This window comes from Carassius carassius, chromosome 25 (genome assembly GCF_963082965.1).
Source record: "Carassius carassius chromosome 25, fCarCar2.1, whole genome shotgun sequence".
NCBI lineage: Eukaryota > Metazoa > Chordata > Actinopteri > Cypriniformes > Cyprinidae > Carassius > Carassius carassius.
In genome coordinates, this window is record NC_081779.1 from 23,605,973 (window position 1) to 23,626,226 (window position 20,254).

Sequence of the window (20,254 nt, forward strand, 5' to 3'; positions counted from 1 at the left end):
CAATTATTTTTATAAATAAAAACCAACAGGAAAGAAATGCAGTACCACAAATACTACCACATAGATAATTGTAAGGAAAATGTAACATAATATCAAAATATCATTATACTATTACATTTTTAATGGTTTTGAAAGATGTCTTTTGCTTACCAAAGTTGGATTTATTTGACAGTGATATTTCAAATTACAATTTAAAATATATATATTTTTTTCTATGTGAATATATTTTAAAAATGTAATTCATTCCTGAGATGGCAAAGCTAATTTTTCAGCAGCCATTCTTTCCTGACTTCTGAAACTTTTCTAATATGCTGATTTAGTGCTCATGAAAAGAAGGAAAAATAATATATATATATATATATAATCAATTTTGAAAACAGATTTTATTTGAAAACATTCTTTTGTAACAATATAAATATCTTTACTGTCAATTTTGATCAATTTAATTTCTTTCAAAATGAATGAATACATAAATGAATGAATAATTAAAATGAGAGAGAGGAGTTTATTTACTGTAATGTAAAGCACACATTAAATGGCGTGAAAAATATTTCTGTCATTGTCACCTAAAAAGGGCAAATATTGGTTTCTGGAAATGTGTGACTCTCAATGACTGTACACTGTGAATCACTGTTTGACTATAAGAGCTGCATTCAATGTCAATTATAACTTGATCTATACAGTTGTGGTAACTAAGAAAACCCATCAGAGAGTCATTGTACCTTCTCACCAGGAATCCCTTTCCCAGGTGAGCCCTCTGGACCTCGAGCACCAGGTAAACCCATCTCACCCTAACATAATGAAAAAAAGGCAGAGATACCTGGGTGAGTAAACACATGTAAACATGAATTCAGTCCACGCTGTTATGAAAACCCACAGCTTAGGTGCTTTCCTATATTTACAGTTATAGTCACAGTGGCCAGAAATATGTAGACATTTAAATCACACCATATAACATCATATGACTTAATTCATTTATTTCTAAATCCATTGGTTAAATTTTAAATGTAATGGTAATCATATTGTGACCCAAGGCATTGTGTCCTACCTTTGGACCAACGGATCCATCTTCACCTGGGATACCAGGAATACCAGGTGCTCCATCTGGGCCTGGTTCTCCCTAAAATCATTCAATCAATAGATAGCTATTACACAAAACATTTTGATGTTATATATATTAAATACTGTATATTGAAAATATGGAAACAAACTGATAATATTTGATTTAGTTTGTAAGGACATTAAAATTGTACATACTTTTGGTCCTGGTTCTCCTATTCCTCTTTCACCTTGCAGTCCAGATTCTCCTGGAAAGCCCTGATCACCCTGGGATCAAATTTGAATACACTGAATATTTACATAAAACAAATTCAATCACATAAAGCCCTTAATGGAATAATTCACCCAAAAAATAAAACCGCTGCATAATGGTCAGTAAAAGTGTTATTTTTAGAATTATTTTAAATAGTATTTATTAATATAATACAATGTTTTATATTTTTATATTTACAGTTTTTATTAAATTCCTTAAGTTCAAATGAAATTCAATTCATTTAATTTCATTAGGTTTTAGCACATTTGTTATATGTTTTATTAGTTTTTATTTCTATTCAGCTTTAATATTTTTAATTCAGTTTTAATTTTAGCAATTTTAGAACTTAAACTTATTTATTTTTATTTATTTTTCACACACACACACACACACACACACACACACACACACACACACACACACACACACACACACACACACACACACACACACACACACACACACACACACACACAAATGTTTGTTTTTGTGAAAAGTGGGGACATCCCATAGGTGTAATGGTTGTTATACTGTACAAACTGTATATTATATGGCCCTACACCAACCCTACACCTAAACCTCACAGGAAACTTTGTGCATTTTTACTTTCTCAAAAAAACTCATTCTGTATGATTTATAAGCATTTTGAAAAATGGGGACATGGGTTATGTCCTCATAAGTCACCCTCTCCTTGTAATAACTGTGTCATACCTATGTCATTATACAAAGTTGTGTCCTGATATGTCACAAAAACAAGAGCACACACACACACACACACACACACACACAATGTACCTTAGTGCCCACAATGCCCACTCCATGAGGGCCTCTAGGGCCAGGTGGTCCTATGAGTCCCAGGTCTCCCTGCAGCAAGAAATACCATTACAAAACATAAATTCACAGTGAAGGCTGTACTATGATTTCCTATAAAATAATGCAGGGCGAAACCTATGGATAAATAAGAACTTCTCTTTGCCTTTTCACCCTGGATCCCAACTCCTGGAAATCCCATCAGTCCAGGTAAACCTTTTTCCCCTGTGTTACCCTACAGAAGTGAGGAATAATTACTTACAGCAGTGCCATATTGACAACATAAGTTTTTTTTGTTTGTTTGTTTGTTTTTGAGAGAGAGAGAGATTACTATACCTTATCACCCTTAATGCTAATTCCAGGAGGTCCACGTGCTCCCTTAGGACCCTCAAATCCTCTGTCACCCTGAAATGTGGTGAACAACAGTGCATCATTACATTATTTAGTACATGATTAATGCATAGAGCTCATCCAGTAACATCAGTGCTAAAGAGCAGAACCTTGTAAGAGTGCTTATCACAGAAATAAATTACTTACTGTATGATTGAACTGAATGTAATGTTTTCACTTAATTACATGTAAATTGGAATTAAATGAAAATGCAATTACCTAAACTTTAGAGTGCTTTTTGACACATTTAAGCAGGACTCATATGTAATTTTATAATTACTTCTATTGTCTTTAAAATATTGTTCAAGTCTACTGTTGAAAGTACTGACCTGCATTTAAATATACTTTAGTGTCATTTCTATTGAAACTTGTATGCCATGTATTTAAATGCTAATATTATATAATATATTAATAATATTCTGAATAAATATATTTGTAATAATAAAGTGAAGTTGCAAATTAAATCATTGATATATTAACTTGGAAAAATTTTTATATCAAATATCTCACTAGAGTTAAAATTATAGCCAAGTACGTTCTGTGTGCTTTATGTCATGGGATTTTCACAGCAACATACGTGCATGATGAAAGATTAGGATGGAGAATCCCTTTTAATAAATCCACAGGGAAAGGGAACAACAATCCAACAACAAATAATCCACAAAAGGGGCAAGGGGTAGGCAAAAGGGAGAATGCAGAGCTCTTAGGTCCAGGGCCAGGCAGAGACCCAGAATGCAGCCAGGATGGCGGCCCACAGTGGAGTCAATGGTGGGAGGAGCCATGGTGCTGGGCCGACGACACCAGGGGGCCAACTGACAGTGATGAGAGGTGGAGGTGGAGCCCACAGCAGAGACAGAGAGCCAGGGTTATGCTGAGGATCTGGAGGGCCAAGGCAGAGCAGACCGCACATGCGATGAGGCAGAGGCAGAGATCCTGAAGGCCACGGTGGAGCCAGAATGACAAAGGATGAAGGGGAAGTGGATGAAGGTCGACAACTGACCAGAGGGACAAGGGAGCCAGTGGGATAACAGGCCACAGTGGAGATGAGGGAGATAGTAGCCAAGGCAGAGCCGATGGGTCAAAGAGCCGATAAGGAGTCCAGGACTCGAGATGCCAGAGGCAGAGACAGGGGATCCTTACGCTAAGGCAGAGCTAGAGACTGTCAGACCCAAAGTTACTCAGAGCGCTCAGATTGCGCTTACTAAGGGTGACCTGAGGGTCTGACAGGAACAACTGGAGACAAGGTTGAGGAACTGGATAGTTTTAGGAGAGGAGGTGGGAGAGGGAGGCTGGAAGGAATCACAGGAGAACAGGAGCTGGGCGGAACCAGTAGAGACCTCCCCAAACCAGTCTATCAAATCCACATCAAAAATGTCTTTGAGTTGCTCATAATATGTTACAGAGGACCGTGGCAGCTCACCCTCAGCAGCTGGAGTGTGGTCGAGGTCCCTATCAGCTCCCTTGATCTCAACAAGAATTCCCACAACAACACTCTTTGTTGCTGGCTCATGCACCTGGTCAGACGTTTCGTCGAGCTCGGGCTCTGGGGCGATGTTCGGCTCTGTCGCATCTATTAGCGCAGACTCATTGATCGCAGCGGATGCAGGCTCACTGTTTGCAGTGGGCTCTGGTCTACTACCCATGTAGCGTAGTGATGGCTGGCCTGGCTGGGCTCTGGGTCAGGACACAAACATGGTGAAATCCTTCTTGGGAATTTTTGCTGACAGACGTGCCTTACACGCCAGGGAATTAAGTAAGGCACTCCAGATCTAAAAAGTCCCTGGTGTGGTCCTTCAGTAAATGGTCCTGCTGCTCCAGGAAAAGGAGCTGGACAGCTGTCAGATCCATCTGGAGGGGAGAGGTATGAAAAAACAAAACAAAAAAAGTTAAACGTAGCAATAACTACTCGTTTAGATGGTCTTGTATTCTGTCTTGGGATTGTCACAACAATGTATAACATGCACAATAAAAGAGTATGATGGAGAATTTCTTTTTATAAGTCCACAGGGAAATGGGAAAAACAATAATCCAATTACAAAAAATCCACAAAAGACAATACCAGAAAACGATCAGAGGAGAACACAGGGCTTAATTACTAGGTAGAACGCAATCAAGGAGAACTGTTCTCGTGCCATGGAGCAGTCCTACAGAGGAGGGAGGGTGAGGGTTCAGAAGGAGGACAAGGGGCAGGCAAAAAGGAGAATACAGAGCTCATAGGGTCAGGAAGGAGTAAACAATGTGTGGAGCCAGGTGAAGATCTAGGGGGCCGATTGACACAGATGAAGCGGATGGAGGTGGAGCCCATGGCAGAGACAAGAGATGGAGAGCCGCAGAGCCAGGGTGACACAGAGCATCAGGAGGGCTAAAGTGAAGCAGATGGCTCATGCAAGCGAGGTGAAGGCGGCAATCCGGAAGGCCACGGTGGAGCCGGAGTAACCAAGGACCAAGGTGCAGCTGGAGGGAGGGAGGTGCCTGACAATGTCAGAGGGACGGAGGGATGATGCAAATCTGGAGGAGTGAAGTCCTGTAGTGGAGGAAGGTTGACGACTGACCAAGGTGGAGCTGGAGGGACAAGTGAGCCCAGTGGGATCACCAGCACCCTCTCCACAAACACTGGGAAATTATTCTTGGGACCGCTAACTGGCAGGCAGGCCTTACCCACCAGGGAAGTGAGTAAGGCATGCCAGATCTAAAAAGTCCCTGGTGTGGCCCTCCAGTGAATGGTCCAGCTACTCCAGGCAAAGGAGCTGGATGGCTGGCAGATCTATCTGGGAATGGAGAGGAACGAAGCAAAAAAGAAAAATGCCACAATGCCGTTCTGCTATTCTGTCCGTTCTTAGTATGTTAGTAGGCACATCAAAATAAGTGCACTACTTTGAAGCACGACAAAGATAATTAAAACATAATAATTTGTGTTCATTTGAGATAATGTGTTAAGAAATATAATCATGAATGTATACTCTCTAAGTACACTAAAGTGTCCTTTTATCTAATTAATCTGCAATACTGTATAAAAATATACTTTTAAAATGTAAGTACACTACAAGTACACATACAGTGCAATTAAGTGCACTTCTTTTTCATAAATGAAGGTAGATGGAGGTTTATTTATTTATTTATTTTTAACGCTTGCCTTCGTTCCTGGTAAACCCTCTCCAGGAAACCCTTGGTTGCCTTGAACTCCTGGAGGTCCTGGTGGGCCCTGACAAACAGATATTAAATATAAGTATATTGTATATGTCCAGTGAATAATATGTCTGATAGTTGCCTGTTACAGTTAAACTCATGATTGAGGATGTGTATCTTCCTCTAGTGGTTACTGACGTATCACTTACAGGCATTCCTGGCTCACCGAAACCAACAGGTCCAGTCGGCCCAGGTCTGCCTTGGCTACCTTTCTCCCCCTTACAAAACACAAGGCGTTTACATAAATATGATTCCATTATAATTATACAATAATAGCATATTGATACACTACAGTTCAAAGGTTTGGGATTTGGTGAGATGTTTGTAGTTACTCTTATGCTCACCAAAGCTGCATTTATTTGAAAAGAAATACAGTAAATACAGTAATATTGTGAAAAATTATTTTTTAATTTATTTTATAATTTATTCCTGTGATTCAAAGTTGAATTTTTAGCATCATCGCTCCAGTCTTAAGTGTCACACAATCCTTCAGAAATCATTCTAAATTCAAACTGATTTGCTACTCAAGAAACATTTATTATTATCAGTGTTGAAAACAGTTAATACAGTTAACAGTTAATGATAATTATTTTTTGTAGAAACTGCGACACATCTTACTGATCCCAACCTTTTGAACAAATGTATATAAAATAAAAAACAATTCAGTACGTTTTTCCTTAATTTTAATCAATTCACTTAAGCAGTTGTGCAATGTTATAAGTGAATTTAAGTGCAAATATTCAGTGCAGTTTCTTAATTAATATAAAAGTTTATAAACTGCATGCATGACAATTATATAAGCACTAGAAAATATTGCTTGAAATGTTTAATAACATCTGTTGTATATATTGTATAATTAAAGAATGCTGAGGAGTGTCGTTTAATTACTTTCATTCCAGGAAACCCCATCCCTGGGTCCCCTTGAGGTCCAGTGGGTCCACTAGGTCCTCGCTCACCCTGGGAAAAAAATCACTGTCATTCCATATCATATTGTTTTCATGTTTACCATTCATAATATCTCATCATATCCTAATGGTGAGATGCAATATCCTTACTTTAGGTCCACTGGGGCCCTCAGGGCCAGAGTCACCAGGATTACCACTCAGTCCCTGCAATAGACAGACATTCAAGTGCTAGCCTGTATAATATAATTTACTTTACACTAATCACATTTGAACTATGAGTTTTTATTGTTAAAAGTAAATAAGCAAGCCCAGCCTAGGTGGCAAAAGTAACATAACACATCACTGTGCATAAAGTGTAACTAAGTGATGCAATTAGTCAGTTAGTTACTTTTTATTTATTTATTTATTTATTTATTTTGTGTAAAGTAATGCAATAATGCATTCATTTTAAAAGTAACTTTCCCAAACACAGGCTATAAGCAACCTCATGTTTTTGCTAACAGTATTGAATAGTTGTTAGGTCTGACCTATAACGACTAGCTAGCCAAATTTCTCAAAAAAGCATTTGTGCATATAAAGAAACTTACATTTTAGGAACATGCTAAGTTTCATGCATTTCTGATGCCCAGATGGCTAACAGCAAATAGTAAATTATCAAACATTTCAACTCACTGACTGTAATAATAACGCTGTCTAACAGGGAGTCACAGGGTACGTATAGTTTTTTTGCTATCTTCATCTGAAAGCTTGATTTATTTTGTTTGAGAACTTAAATTTTTGCTTAATATTTATGTTTTCTTGATGTTGTTTTATTAGAAATAAATCAGGTTTGCAAAAATGCAGGTTTCATAAATTTTACTTTATTCTAATGGTGTTTAATACTGGTAATTCTCTGATTATATGTTCTTGTAAGTTATGAATGTATTGCTATCCAAACAGACTGAAATGCAAATTTAATGTACATATATTGATTGCATTATTAGGTTTTTTTTTTTTTTAATGATAAAGAAAATTATTTGTTTCACATTAACACTAATCCCTACATCTGTTTAAATTTATAGACCATGACCCAATCGGATCACTTTGTTTGTCAAATGTAGCAGCTTCACAAAAACTGAAACAGACAAAGATTGCTTTGACGTCACTTATAAAGTGTTTTCACTGGACACATGACAGCCAGACAGATTCCCCGTAATCAGAGAAAAGACTGTGTGGGAAACTGAGGCTCTCTAAATTTGAATTGGGTCAAAAAAACAGAGGCTGCTGTCATCACACCGAAAGCACAGGGACAGACACTGAGGAGGAGGGCAGGAGATAGTAACCCCTGTCCTTATGCTAATCCAGAGGAACAAAGACAGCCGTCAGAGAGGAACAATGGCGTGTAGGCCTGGATTCACTGCTTTAGCTAGTTACATTAGTGTAAGAACAGCACTTAATCCCTCCATCACATTCCATTAGTGCAGGGACAGGAGAGGTGTCCGACTGTGAGCCTGATCAGTTCTCCACTGCACTTGGGAGGTGTGTAACCCTTACTTCATAATAACATAGTTCATAACTCAAAAGTTCAAGGTTTTGCTATTCTTCTGTCTGTATGCAGATTTCCAGATATTCGAGTGAGATCAGAAGTGATAAAATCTGAATGTCACAAATAAATGCACCGCTTATATTCTGGCCCTGAATCAAAAGAAAAAATAATTAATTACATTTAGCATGATGTTTTTGATTTATCATATTTTCACTTCAAATTCTCATTACTGTGATGCAAAAGCTCATTGTCACTATTCCAATACAATAATAAAGATGATCCTATGTGGATGCAATAAATAAACAAATAAATAAAACAGTGTAAATGAAACACACTATCATGAAAGGTTGGGGTCAGCAAGATTTTGTGTGTGTGTGTGTGTGTGTGTGTGTTTATTTATTTCTTTTTTACAATTTCTACTGTTCACCTAATATTGTGAAATATTATTACTATTTAAAATGCAAAATGTATTCTAATATATTAAGTAGTAATATTAATAGATTTAAATATAATATAATATTTAATATATAATAATATATTTTATAGTAAAAAATAATTTTTCAGAATTTTTAGCAGCCTTCGGTGTCACATGATCCCTCAGAAATCATTCATATCATAATACTCAAACAATTCGTTTTTTTACATTACAGTAATGAGAATAACTGTCATCAGTTGATGTCACAAAGCAACCAATCTTAATGATAAATCGAGGTAAATCCATGTATATATCACAAACTTGATGAAGGCAACCTGATCTCCTCGTGGTCCTCGTGGTCCTGGAGGTCCATCCGGACCCTGTGGGATGAAGGACAGGATCATTATTACACACTGTGAGCCACAAACAGACCTGAGATCCAGAGAATCATTTCCTAAAACCTACTTGATCTCCTTTCATCCCCGGGGCGCCACATTCTCCTTTCCAGCCCTACAGAACGAAGAGAGAGTGAAAGTATGTTTCATTGTCCTGCTGTCTGATATCATTTATAACACTTCACCATCCGGCCGTCTCCTGGGAAATGCAATCTACGAGCCTTTTCTCCTTTTAGTCCTGGTCTTCCCTGTAGCAAAGAAAGCATGCACTTGATCAATCAGAGGCTCACCAATGAAACAAACATACAAATAAAAATATTTTAAAGGTAATATATCAGGATATAGTACCCTCAGGCCCTCTAATCCTGGACGTCCATTTAAACCTGTCGCTCCCTATGGATAAAACAGAGAAAATCAAATAAAATCGGATTTGAAATCAAACTTCTGAAGAAAATATGAAAAAGCTTACTTTAGATCCTTTAAGCCCAGGAGGCCCATCAAATCCTGGATCACCTGGTTTACCCTAATATTTACAAGAAATTGCAGAATGAGCAGACAAAATGATCATTTCACTTATACATTTTTAAAGAAAATGTTTAAATACAGTTTTCTATGTGCACCTGAATAATATTCATTGACTAGTGAAAGATTTCCAATTAAGCTCTATACGATTCCATGGATTTGACCTAAAGATGAACTCTGCACTGATTTCTGAGAATGATGAAGTATTGATGTGAAACGTTTTGTTTTGTTTATCTCTGCATAATCCGCTGGTCTTGATCTTTGACCCGTCTGTGAAGCACATCTGAAGCACAGAGGGGCGCTGGCGAAAGCTCCAGCACCTGCTACACTTACAGTGTGGGAAACATTTCCTGGTTTTTCATGTGCTGCTCTTGAATCCACCTGCTCTGCTCTGGCCTTAAACCAGAGCTTTCAGAGCGACGGACTTAAACGCTTCATCAAGCACAGCTCAAAGAGAGGATTACTGCTGTTTAACACTTCTCAAACCAGTTTAACTTTGTTTGTTCATGTGCACAGATCAAACCAGGCTCTAAGAAAAATGACTCATTGAGCATGTTGGAGTAATATTATAATTGTTATTAATATATAGAACTAGGTTTTTATATATGTATAATATATATAAAGTTTTAGTAATTTTGTTTTGTGTTTTTGTCATTTTTATTAGTTTTAGTTTTTTATATGTCTATAGAGTTTTGTTTTTTTAGTGTAAGATTTAGTTATTTTAGTACAACCCGAATTCCGGAAAAGTTGGGACGTTTTTTAAATTTTAATAAAATGAAAACTAAAGGAATTTCAAATCACATGAGCCAATATTTTATTCACAATAGAACATAGATAACGTAGCAAATGTTTAAACTGAGAAATTTTACACTTTTATCCACTTAATTAGCTCATTTAAAATTTAATGCCTGCTACAGGTCTCAAAAAAGTTGGCACGGGGGCAACAAATGGCTAAAAAAGCAAGCAGTTTTGAAAAGATTCAGCTGGGAGAACATCTAGTGATTAATTAAGTTAATTGATATCAGGTCTGTAACATGATTAGCTATAAAAGCTTTGTCTTAGAGAAGCAGAGTCTCTCAGAAGTAAAGATGGGCAGAGGCTCTCCAATCTGTGAAAGACTGCTTAAAAAAATTGTGGAAAACATTAAAAACAATATTCCTCAATGTTAAATTGCAAAGGCTTTGCAAATCTCATCATCTACATTGCATAACATCATCAAAAGATTCAGAGAAACTGGAGAAATCTCTGTGCGTAAGGGACAAGGCCGGAGACCTTTATTGGATGCCCGTGGTCTTCGGGCTCTCAGACGACACTGCATCACTCATCGGCATGATTGTGTCAATGACATTACTAAATGGGCCCAGGAATACTTTCAGAAACCACTGTCGGTAAACACAATCCGCCGTGCCATCAGCAGATGCCAACTCTATCATGCAAAAAGGAAGCCATATGTGAACATGGTCCAGAAGCGCCGTCGTGTCCTGTGGGCCAAGGCTCATTTAAAATGGACTATTTCAAAGTGGAATAGTGTTTTATGGTCAGACGAGTCCAAATTTGACATTCTTGTTGGAAATCACGGACGCCGTGTCCTCTGGGCTAAAGAGGAGGGAGACCTTCCAGCATGTTATCAGCGTTCAGTTCAAAAGCCAGCATCTCTGATGGTATGGGGGTGCATAAGTGCATACGGTATGGGCAGCTTGCATGTTTTGGAAGGCTCTGTGAATGCTGAAAGGTATATAAAGGTTTTAGAGCAACATATGCTTCCCTCCAAACAACGTCTATTTCAGGGAAGGCCTTGTTTATTTCAGCAGGACAATGCAAAACCACATACTGCAGCTATAACAACAGCATGGCTTCGTCGTAGAAGAGTCCGGGTGCTAACCTGGCCTGCCTGCAGTCCAGATCTTTCAACTATAGAGAACATTTGGCGCATCATTAAACGAAAAATACGTCAAAGACGACCACGAACTCTTCAGCAGCTGGAAATCTATATAAGGCAAGAATGGGACCAAATTCCAACAGCAAAACTCCAGCAACTCATAGCCTCAATGCCCAGACGTCTTCAAACTGTTTTGAAAAGAAAAGGAGATGCTACACCATGGTAAACATGCCCCCGTCCCAACTATTTTGAGACCTGTAGCAGAAATCAAAATTGAAATGAGCTCATTTTGTGCATAAAATTGTAAACTTTCTCAGTTTAAACATTTGCTATGTTATCTATGTTCTATGGTGAATAAAATATTGGCTCATGTGATTTGAAAGTCTTTTAGTTTTCATTTTATTAAAATTTAAAAAACGTCCCAACTTTTCCGGAATTCGGGTTGTACATCAAATTTAACTTGATTGAGAAATATTGAAATAAATAATGAACTACCTTTAAATTAAAATTGAGTGTTTACTGTTGTCATTTTGCATTATCGACACACTATTTTTTATTTAATACTGTAAAGTTGCTTTGACACAATCTGTATTGTTAAAAGCGCTGTATAAATAAAGGTGACTTGACTTTAGTTAACTTTAGAAGAAATTAACTTAATTACAGATAATTCATGTTGGTGCTTAAAATTGATTCTGAATATCTACAAAGATTTTACTGTTTTATTAAAATGCAGAGAAAGCTGGATATGACATGAGGAGAACTGACTGTGCAGATATGAACAGTGTTGATATAAACTCACTGGATTTCCGGGAGTACCTCTGTCTCCTTTTCCACACTGGCAGGATTTGGGTTGTGGACACTATAACAGAGAAAAAAAAAATCCATTAGAGTTGAATGATATGCCATCACTATATTACGGTGTTTTTGATGAATTAATTAGACTTTATTTTATTTTGTAGTAAAATAATTCAAACTCAAATCAATATTCTTAGTGGAATACGATTAATACAGTCAGCTGGTATTTATAAAAAAAGACTAAATAATCCATCACAGATCACATTTACTTTAAAAAAACAAACTTCTACACTTTACATTTTTATGAAAAAGCTGTACTCACAACTGTGTTCGCAAGTTCACTCTGTAAAAGAGAAAAGAGAGCATTGTAGACTGAACTGAACTAAACTGCAAACCATTAACAGATATACATACATATTTTGAGGGGACTGTGATGTTTTGTGGTAATTACAGTGGGGAAAATATTTATTTGATCCCCTGCTGATTTTGTAAGTTTGCTCACTTACAGAGAAATGAAGGGTCTGTATGTATAGAGACAGAATACCAACCAAAAACAAAACCAGAAAAACACATTATATAAAGGTTAGAGATTGATGTGTATTTCAGTGATTGAATAAGTATTTTAATCCCCTGCCAACCAGCAAGAATTCTGTCTCCCACAGATTGGTTACATGCCCATGTGGATCACAGATTAATCCTGTCACTTTAAGAAGTTACTCTTAAAATCACCTCATTAGGTATAAAGCACCTGTCCACACAATCTGTATCTTCCATTACAACCTCTCTCACCACCATGGGCAAGACCAAAGAGCTGTCAAAAGATGTCAGAGACAAGACTATATCTGCACAAGGCTTGAATGGGCTTCACGACCATCAGCAAGAAGCTTGGTGAGAAGGAGACAACTGTTGGTGTGATTATTTGGAAATGGAAGAAATACAATACAACAATCAATCGATCTCAGTCTGGTGCACTGTACAAGATCTCACCTCATGGGGTAAGGAAGATCATGAGAAAGGTGAGAGATGAGCCCCAAACTACACAGGAGGAGTTTGTTAATGATCTTAAGGCAGTTGGGACCACAGTCACCAAGCAAAACATTGGTAACGCCCTGACTCCAAATACTCACCAGTTCCCTGAAGAGCTTGTCGTCCAGCTGTGGGTCAGTGAGGCTGAACAGGTGCTGCTGAGGCGGTGCGCTGGCGATGGACCTCAGTCTACCATTGTCCTGCTCGTCTCGTGTGGATCCTGACAGCCCAATGACAAACATACGGATGTTGTGGTTCTTGGCATCTGCGGCTGCAGTTACAGCACTGGGGCTGCGTGGGTGGTCCACCCCATCTGTCAACAGAAGCGCTGCTCTTAAACTGCTGGGCGACGTCTGCTGGGTGAACAGCTGAGTGGCGTTTGAGATGGCGTAAGATGAGTAGGTGCCATGGCCGATGTAAGTCATGGCATCCACTCGGTTGTGGAACACGTCAATGTCCTGCCAGTTCTGGAAGTTGTGCTCCACTGAGACATTGCTGCTGTACTGCAGGAGGGCGAGTCTCACCCGCAAACGCCAGCCAGACACCTGGAGCTGCATCAGCCTGGTGCTGAAGCGCAACACAAACTCCCTCTGCATCTCAAACAGAAGCATTGTGGCTTTCTCTGAACTGTCCACTAAAAACGCCAACTCCACTGGACAGAAGAGAGCTGCAACAAAATTAATATATTAGAGTAGACAGGCAGGCAGGCAGGCAGAAGCCAAAGATGGACAGACAGAAAAAAGAGGAAGATAGACAGACAAGTAGAAAGGAAGACAGACAGAAGGGAAAGATGTACAGATAGACAGAAGAAAAACAGACGGACAGACAGACAGAAAGAAAGATAACTAGACCGATTGACAGATAGTTAGACCTGTAGAAATATGGAAAGACAGACAGACATTGATAGATAGATAGATAGATAGATAGATAGATAGATAGATAGATAGATAGATAGATAGATAGATAGATAGATGGATGGATGGATGGATGGATGGATGGATGGATGGATGGATGGATGGATGGATGGATGGATGGATGGATGGATGGATGGATAGATAGATAGATAGATAGATAGATAGATAGATAGATAGATAGATAGATAGATAGATAGATAGATAGATAGATAGATAGATAGATAGATAGATAGATAGATAGATAGATAGATAGATAGATAGTCAGGTAAAAAGACAGACAGACAGAGAGACAAAAGTTAGGAGGGACAGACAGACAGAATACAAAGAGTGTCAGACAGGTAGTAAGAAAAAAGACAGAAAGAAAGACAGACAGAAGAGAAGAGAAAGATAGACAGGCAAGCAGACTGGTAGAAAGACAGACAGACAGACAGACAGGTAGTAAGACAAAAAGACAGAAAGAAAGACAGACAGAAGAGAAGAGAAAGACAGACAGACAGACAGGCAAGCAGACAGGTAGACAGACAGACAGACAGACAAGTAGTAAGACAAAAAGACAGAAAGAAAGACAGACAGACAGAAGAGAAAGACAGGTAGACAGAAAGAAAGACAGACAGACAGAAGAGAAAGACAGACAGGTAGACGGTAAAAGGATGGACAGACAGAAGAGAAAAACAAACAGACGGTAGAAAGACAGACAGGTAGAAAGATGGACAGACAGAAAAGAAAGATGGACAGAAAAACAGAGAAGAAACACAGACAGACGGACAAATAGTGTTTCTTACTTTTGACTTCATTCTTCAAGACACTGTTGTCAGGCTTCTGTTTGTTTTTTCTTCTGTTCTGGTTTCTAGCACTAGAGGACAGTATCAGCAGCAGGACACACAGCATCACACCACACTGCATCCTTCTGCTTCTTCACCACCACTCTACAAACCAATCAGACATTTGTTTCACTGGTTAACTTTAACTTAGGAAATATGTCCAAGATGATGTATTTCTCTGTTGGCATCCTCATGACTATATTAAAGTCCACTATCCTGTGTCATGGTAGTCGGACAGACAATGCAAATACAGAATAAATACTTTCATAAAAGCAGTTAGCCAGGTGAGGCTGTGTATAGCATAATTTTAAAACAAATCAAGTTTTTTATAGGCTATAAAAACTTTATATTTGTGGTAAAATCACTGTAATGCATAGCCCTGAATATAGTTTTGCTTTAATAATCAGTGTCACTATACTAGGGAAACATAAGTAGGTTTTCAAGCCATCTCCACTTCAATTTATATATCAGCCAATCTACATAGAGTTTATTACAGTGATTAAAAGTGCATTTAAATTAGTCAACCAATTAAACTGAGTGTTACAAAACGTTACACCTGGACCAAGGCTCTGCATCTGAAAACTACATTTTGCCTGTAGAAATGCTGAGGGGTCAAGAAGGGCATATCCTATGAACTATCCTGAGGCTGTCATGCACGTGACCCATCAGTGTCAGCCCTGAAGCACCTACAAAATCACTTCAGTTTGACACAAGCATATTGCTGCTGTTTTCCCAGCGGATTTTACTGAGAAACATTTTTTTTTTGTTTTGTTTGTTTTTACAATTGACCTTATTCTTTATACATTTATTTCAAGTTAGGTTTTAAAACTTCTCCAGTGCTGCTACAAATATTAATAAAAATAAATAAATAATGATATTATAATTCAAACTTAATTTAATGTAATATTCATCATATGATTCTATTAATTTGTTATTTTATCTTACTCTTTATAATCAGTATCATATCAACAACTGCAGCAATATAACACATATAATATAGACTATCTGCATTCTCGTGTCCAACAAAATAACAAATATAACATGAAAATGTAACAATAGACATTGATTATTTCTTACCAGAATGTTGACTTCTCTACTGTCTGTCTCTTTAATAATCCAGTGCAATCATTCAGGTCCAGTTACATCCTCATGGTGTGTGAGGCAGAGCTAGAGGCAGTCGAGGCAAAGTTTCATTGAAGCCAGGCATATAATCTGTGAGTGATGCTGTGATACCCTCTCTAGACTCTGTCAGAGCGCAGTGTGCCAGTATCCTGACAGTAACCGGCTCACTGCTCCGGGACTCATAGAGTTAAACCCCTTTTGTCAGTGGTTAGGGAGAGCGATTATTCTGACAGTCTTGATTCCTGTGCTCCTGTCAAACATTTTATGTGTGTCTTTTTTTTTAAACAATAGCCCACAGACATGTGTAAAAGTGACTGGAAAAAAAAATAAATAAAGAAGGGTGTCAAATTCAATTGCATTACTAATATAGTAATAATAAATAGCTTGTCTTTAACTTTATTAAAACTATGAGCAGATGGCAAGATAGAAATCTGCAGGTCTAAACTGGATTTCTGTCAGTGTCCTCAAGCTAAAAAAGAAAATGTCTCTTTTAGAAACAGATGCTCCATCTCACCTCAAAAATAACTTTTTGATATAGCTTGTTGTAGATAATTTTTGTACATGCATAGAAAATAAAATGCTTATTTATGGATGGAGTTACACACACACAGACACACACACATACATACATGTATATATATATTTTATACTGTCCTGAAATATATATTTTACATAAGAAATAGTCCACAAGACAAAATAATATCTCAATTTATAAACACAGTTCAGCAAATGGTCACGTCATATCTATTCCCAAACTTGTCATATTCTGAAGGTAAGAACATGAACACATTCCTCCACCCATCTGATCAGCCTCAGCTCTTTGAAAAACTTGGAGACTATCAAACCTTTTTGATTTCCCACTGAGTGAAATACCTCTCAAGCTACAAAACAGTGACATTTAGAAAACATTTTACTGATAAAGGTTAATTTACTGAAGATTTTCTCCAAATATGATATGATAAGTCAGTTTGTGCTATTTCCAGTGACAGTATGAGCATGACAAGCTAATTTCTTCTACAAATTGTTTCTGGTTGAGTTTGACAAGTTTGACAGTTCCTCTCGGGTGCGCTACTTTACACCCCATTTTTCATTTTTTTTATATTTAGTTCTTTCATAAAGTCACCAAATTGAAGTAAATTCCTAATCCGCTGCCCGGGGCACTTTAACGGGAGTCATGGAAATGAAAAACGAATGGTGTGGTGTTTTAATCATTCTGTGCCTGTAAGCACTTGAACGCCAACCAAGAATGAGCTTCAACTTCACTCGCTGTGAACTTCAGGTGCTGTTGCATGGTACTAAAAGATGGCCCTGGGAATTTACGCGTGACAATGGTTTCTTTAACCCATTGTGCTCGGGTGATGTGTTAAACATGCAGAAGCCTAAGTCTTCCCGAGGCAGTGAGTTGTAGCTACATCCACAGAGCAAAAGATCTGATGAAAACACTTAGTGTAAACACAATGCTAGAGGATGAGTCAGAAAAGACCATTTTAGAAGAAAAACACATTATGAAGCATGCCAAATACATTCTGTCATGCATGCTGCATATCTTATTTAAGGGCAAAGGGTCATTAAAGGAAGATGGCAATTTATTAACCATAAGCCTATTTTTTCCCTAGAAATTAGTACTAATAAAATATAGCTTTAAGATAGCTGTAGATACTGTGAGTGGTACAAACAGCACTTTGTCTGAACTTGCAACAATATAATGGCAGCTGCTTGACCTCAGGCAACTCCTCACCACACCATTGAGCACAACACAGGGCACATATTGATCATCATAAAAACATACAACATCTGAATGCATCTTTTAATCTAGTGGCTTTTATCCTGATGGAGATGGTTTGTCTTGTCAAATGTAGGGGAGTTTCTCAACATGATAACTACAACTGACTGCTTGAGGCTTATTCACCTCGTCCTGACACTTTGTCATTTATTGATTGATGAATTTCGTAATGGTACAAGTTTTCTTTCTTTCCATAGAAATATTAGCCTCCCTCACATAATTAATGAAGAACATTCCAGGATTCTGGTTTTAGTTTCCCATGAGTGTCAGCAGAATGAAACACTGTCCTCTGCTCACTGTTGTGAAGACCATGTGTTCCAAATAATGTTAGTTATATGAAAATAGTCTCAATTCAGCCAAGACAATCTGTCCCAGTTTTTGACAATTCTTTTTCTTGAAAACTTGCTTGATCTGTGCATATTTCTCTCCTCATTCAGAGTTTTCAGAGGAGAAAGCAATATGGATAGTGGGATTAGCCAGAAGAAATGCTTTAAAGTTAAAATGTCTTAATGATGGATGTGTTTCTGACAAACATGCAGCTTTTCAGTTCACAAGACATTAACTGTTGGACTGGGGTATAGTGTGGATTATTGTGATGTTTTTATCAGCTGTTTGGACTCTCGTTCTGACGGCACCCATTCACTGCAGAGGATCCACTGGTGAGCAAGTGATGCTACATTCCTCCAAATGTGTTCTAAAGAAAGAAACAAACTCATCTAGGCTACAAATTGGATAGACTAAAGGTCAGTACATTTTCATTTATGACAGATTTACATTACATTTAGGTTTTTTACTGTGGAAATCCCGAGAATTACTGGAAAAAAGTGCATTTTAACTCCTAAGTCCTTGGTTTTTAGAAAACTATACTAAGATACCAGTTTAGTTTTTCACTTTATTGCAATCTAGAGGTAGAATGTATAAACAAAATAACAAAATGCACTGAGAATAGTATTGAATGAAATAACAACAAACTAATTTTCCTTTAAATGTAGATGGAGTAATAACAAAAATTATGTCTGCAGAACAGCCTAATATATAACTTCATTCATTAAAATGTCTTAAAAGCTAAACACTTTTGACCAATACTGTGTTACTTGTAATATGCATAACTTGGGAGTAATACAATACAGAAAACTGTTCATATAAACACAAAACTAGATCATAACACTCCTGCCTTAAAAAAAAAATTCCTGTTTTATAACTAAAATAGATTTGCCTTCATTAAACACTTCATTTAATTATAATGGTGTCGGTGTGTTAGATATTACAGATGAATTATGAGGAAAATTTTAGATTGCTTACATTTTGCCTCATAATCATGCTTTGCTTTATGATTTAAAAACAACATACTGACAAAACGGTAAACAAATTCCAAACTTATTTGGTCAATAATGTGATCAAGGTTTTATTTCAAGTAACAAAAACAGAACAACAGTTTACACACACAGTAAATATCCAATCATCCAGAAACTGAAAAAGGCAAATAAATGAGTGCGGTTTAACCACTTAAAGACACCTCAAACGGGTAATGCTGGGGGAAATCATGGAGAACTTTCAGACCTTCGTTGTAAAGCTCCAGATCTGCAAAACAAATGAAGATGCTTTACATCCAAATGCATGCATTGACACAAAAATACAACTCAGAAGCAATATAATAACGTGTACCGAAAGAGGTTTTGTCCTCTCGATACGGAGTATATGAAACAGCCATAACTGTCCCTTTGTTCGACACCGTCCCAATAACCTCCACAATCCCACTCAGCTCTTCGTCCAGCTAAACGGGACAGAAGAAAAGAGAAGAACAGTTTAATGAACAGCAGTCAGACACAAAGAGAGCTGATCTGATCACTCACTGGTTCACTGAGCTCCACTGAGGCAGACTTTCCTTCTCCATCTGACAGAGTAAGAGCCTTTCCTGATGGATGCACCTGTCAATACACAACACAGAAATCGGGTTTATTTTGCATTATGCATAATAATTCGCCTTAATAGGCTCGTCTTCCAGTTATATGATGACACTTTCACCCATGTTTTTCATTCTATACAGTCAGAGGGATCAGTACAGAGAAAATACACTAACAAATGTTCATCGTTTAATACATGTGTATTGGTGTATCATAGTAAGGTTAGGTTAATACCTTTTCTAAGCGTCCAACGAAGCAGACTGCTCGACCGATGTATTGAGACAACAGCGACGCGTTGATTCTGGGCTTCGGAGATTCGTAAACGCCTGACATTGTGGATGTTTATGGCAAAGCATACAAGGAATAAAACCCAAAAGGACTCCCGACCAGATTCGCGGGAAAACTCAGAGCAAGTGACGTATTTCCCGATGACAGCATTTCCGTTGCGTCAGAGAACAACGTTAGAAACAAATTGCCTGTTGACTATTAGTTCCTAGTTGTGGTAAGTCTGAATCATTTTCGAGAATCGGTTCTTTTGAACAGTTCAAAG

The 20,254-nt window shown here is 37.7% G+C and overlaps 2 protein-coding genes across 2 annotated transcripts in view; both read right to left on the bottom strand.

Annotated features, from left to right (window-relative positions):
* The window catches only part of LOC132104448 (collagen alpha-1(XXVIII) chain-like), a 29,222-nt gene extending 14,245 nt beyond the window's left edge, over window positions 1-14,977 (bottom strand). The window contains exons 1-19 of the mRNA XM_059509925.1: window positions 14,857-14,977; window positions 13,262-13,827; window positions 12,457-12,477; window positions 12,139-12,198; window positions 9,408-9,461; window positions 9,287-9,331; window positions 9,160-9,186; window positions 9,009-9,053; window positions 8,879-8,923; window positions 6,754-6,807; window positions 6,587-6,655; window positions 5,848-5,916; window positions 5,646-5,714; window positions 2,459-2,527; window positions 2,289-2,357; window positions 2,108-2,176; window positions 1,258-1,326; window positions 1,049-1,120; window positions 723-791 (exon numbers count right to left, since the gene is read on the bottom strand). Of these exons, the coding sequence (XP_059365908.1) occupies window positions 723-791; window positions 1,049-1,120; window positions 1,258-1,326; window positions 2,108-2,176; window positions 2,289-2,357; window positions 2,459-2,527; window positions 5,646-5,714; window positions 5,848-5,916; window positions 6,587-6,655; window positions 6,754-6,807; window positions 8,879-8,923; window positions 9,009-9,053; window positions 9,160-9,186; window positions 9,287-9,331; window positions 9,408-9,461; window positions 12,139-12,198; window positions 12,457-12,477; window positions 13,262-13,827; window positions 14,857-14,977 (1,662 nt within the window). The remainder of the gene's footprint in view (window positions 1-722; window positions 792-1,048; window positions 1,121-1,257; window positions 1,327-2,107; window positions 2,177-2,288; window positions 2,358-2,458; window positions 2,528-5,645; window positions 5,715-5,847; window positions 5,917-6,586; window positions 6,656-6,753; window positions 6,808-8,878; window positions 8,924-9,008; window positions 9,054-9,159; window positions 9,187-9,286; window positions 9,332-9,407; window positions 9,462-12,138; window positions 12,199-12,456; window positions 12,478-13,261; window positions 13,828-14,856) is intronic.
* Window positions 14,978-19,177: 4,200 nt separating this feature from the next.
* LOC132104763 (replication protein A 14 kDa subunit-like) lies at window positions 19,178-20,166 on the bottom strand. The gene is made up of 4 exons (XM_059510311.1): window positions 19,939-20,166; window positions 19,654-19,728; window positions 19,466-19,574; window positions 19,178-19,381 (listed from the first exon to the last, which is right to left on the bottom strand). Exons 1-4 carry the CDS (start codon window positions 20,035-20,037, stop codon window positions 19,299-19,301), a joined length of 366 nt encoding a protein of 121 aa, XP_059366294.1. The 5' UTR covers window positions 20,038-20,166; the 3' UTR covers window positions 19,178-19,298.
* Window positions 20,167-20,254: the final 88 nt, after the last annotated feature.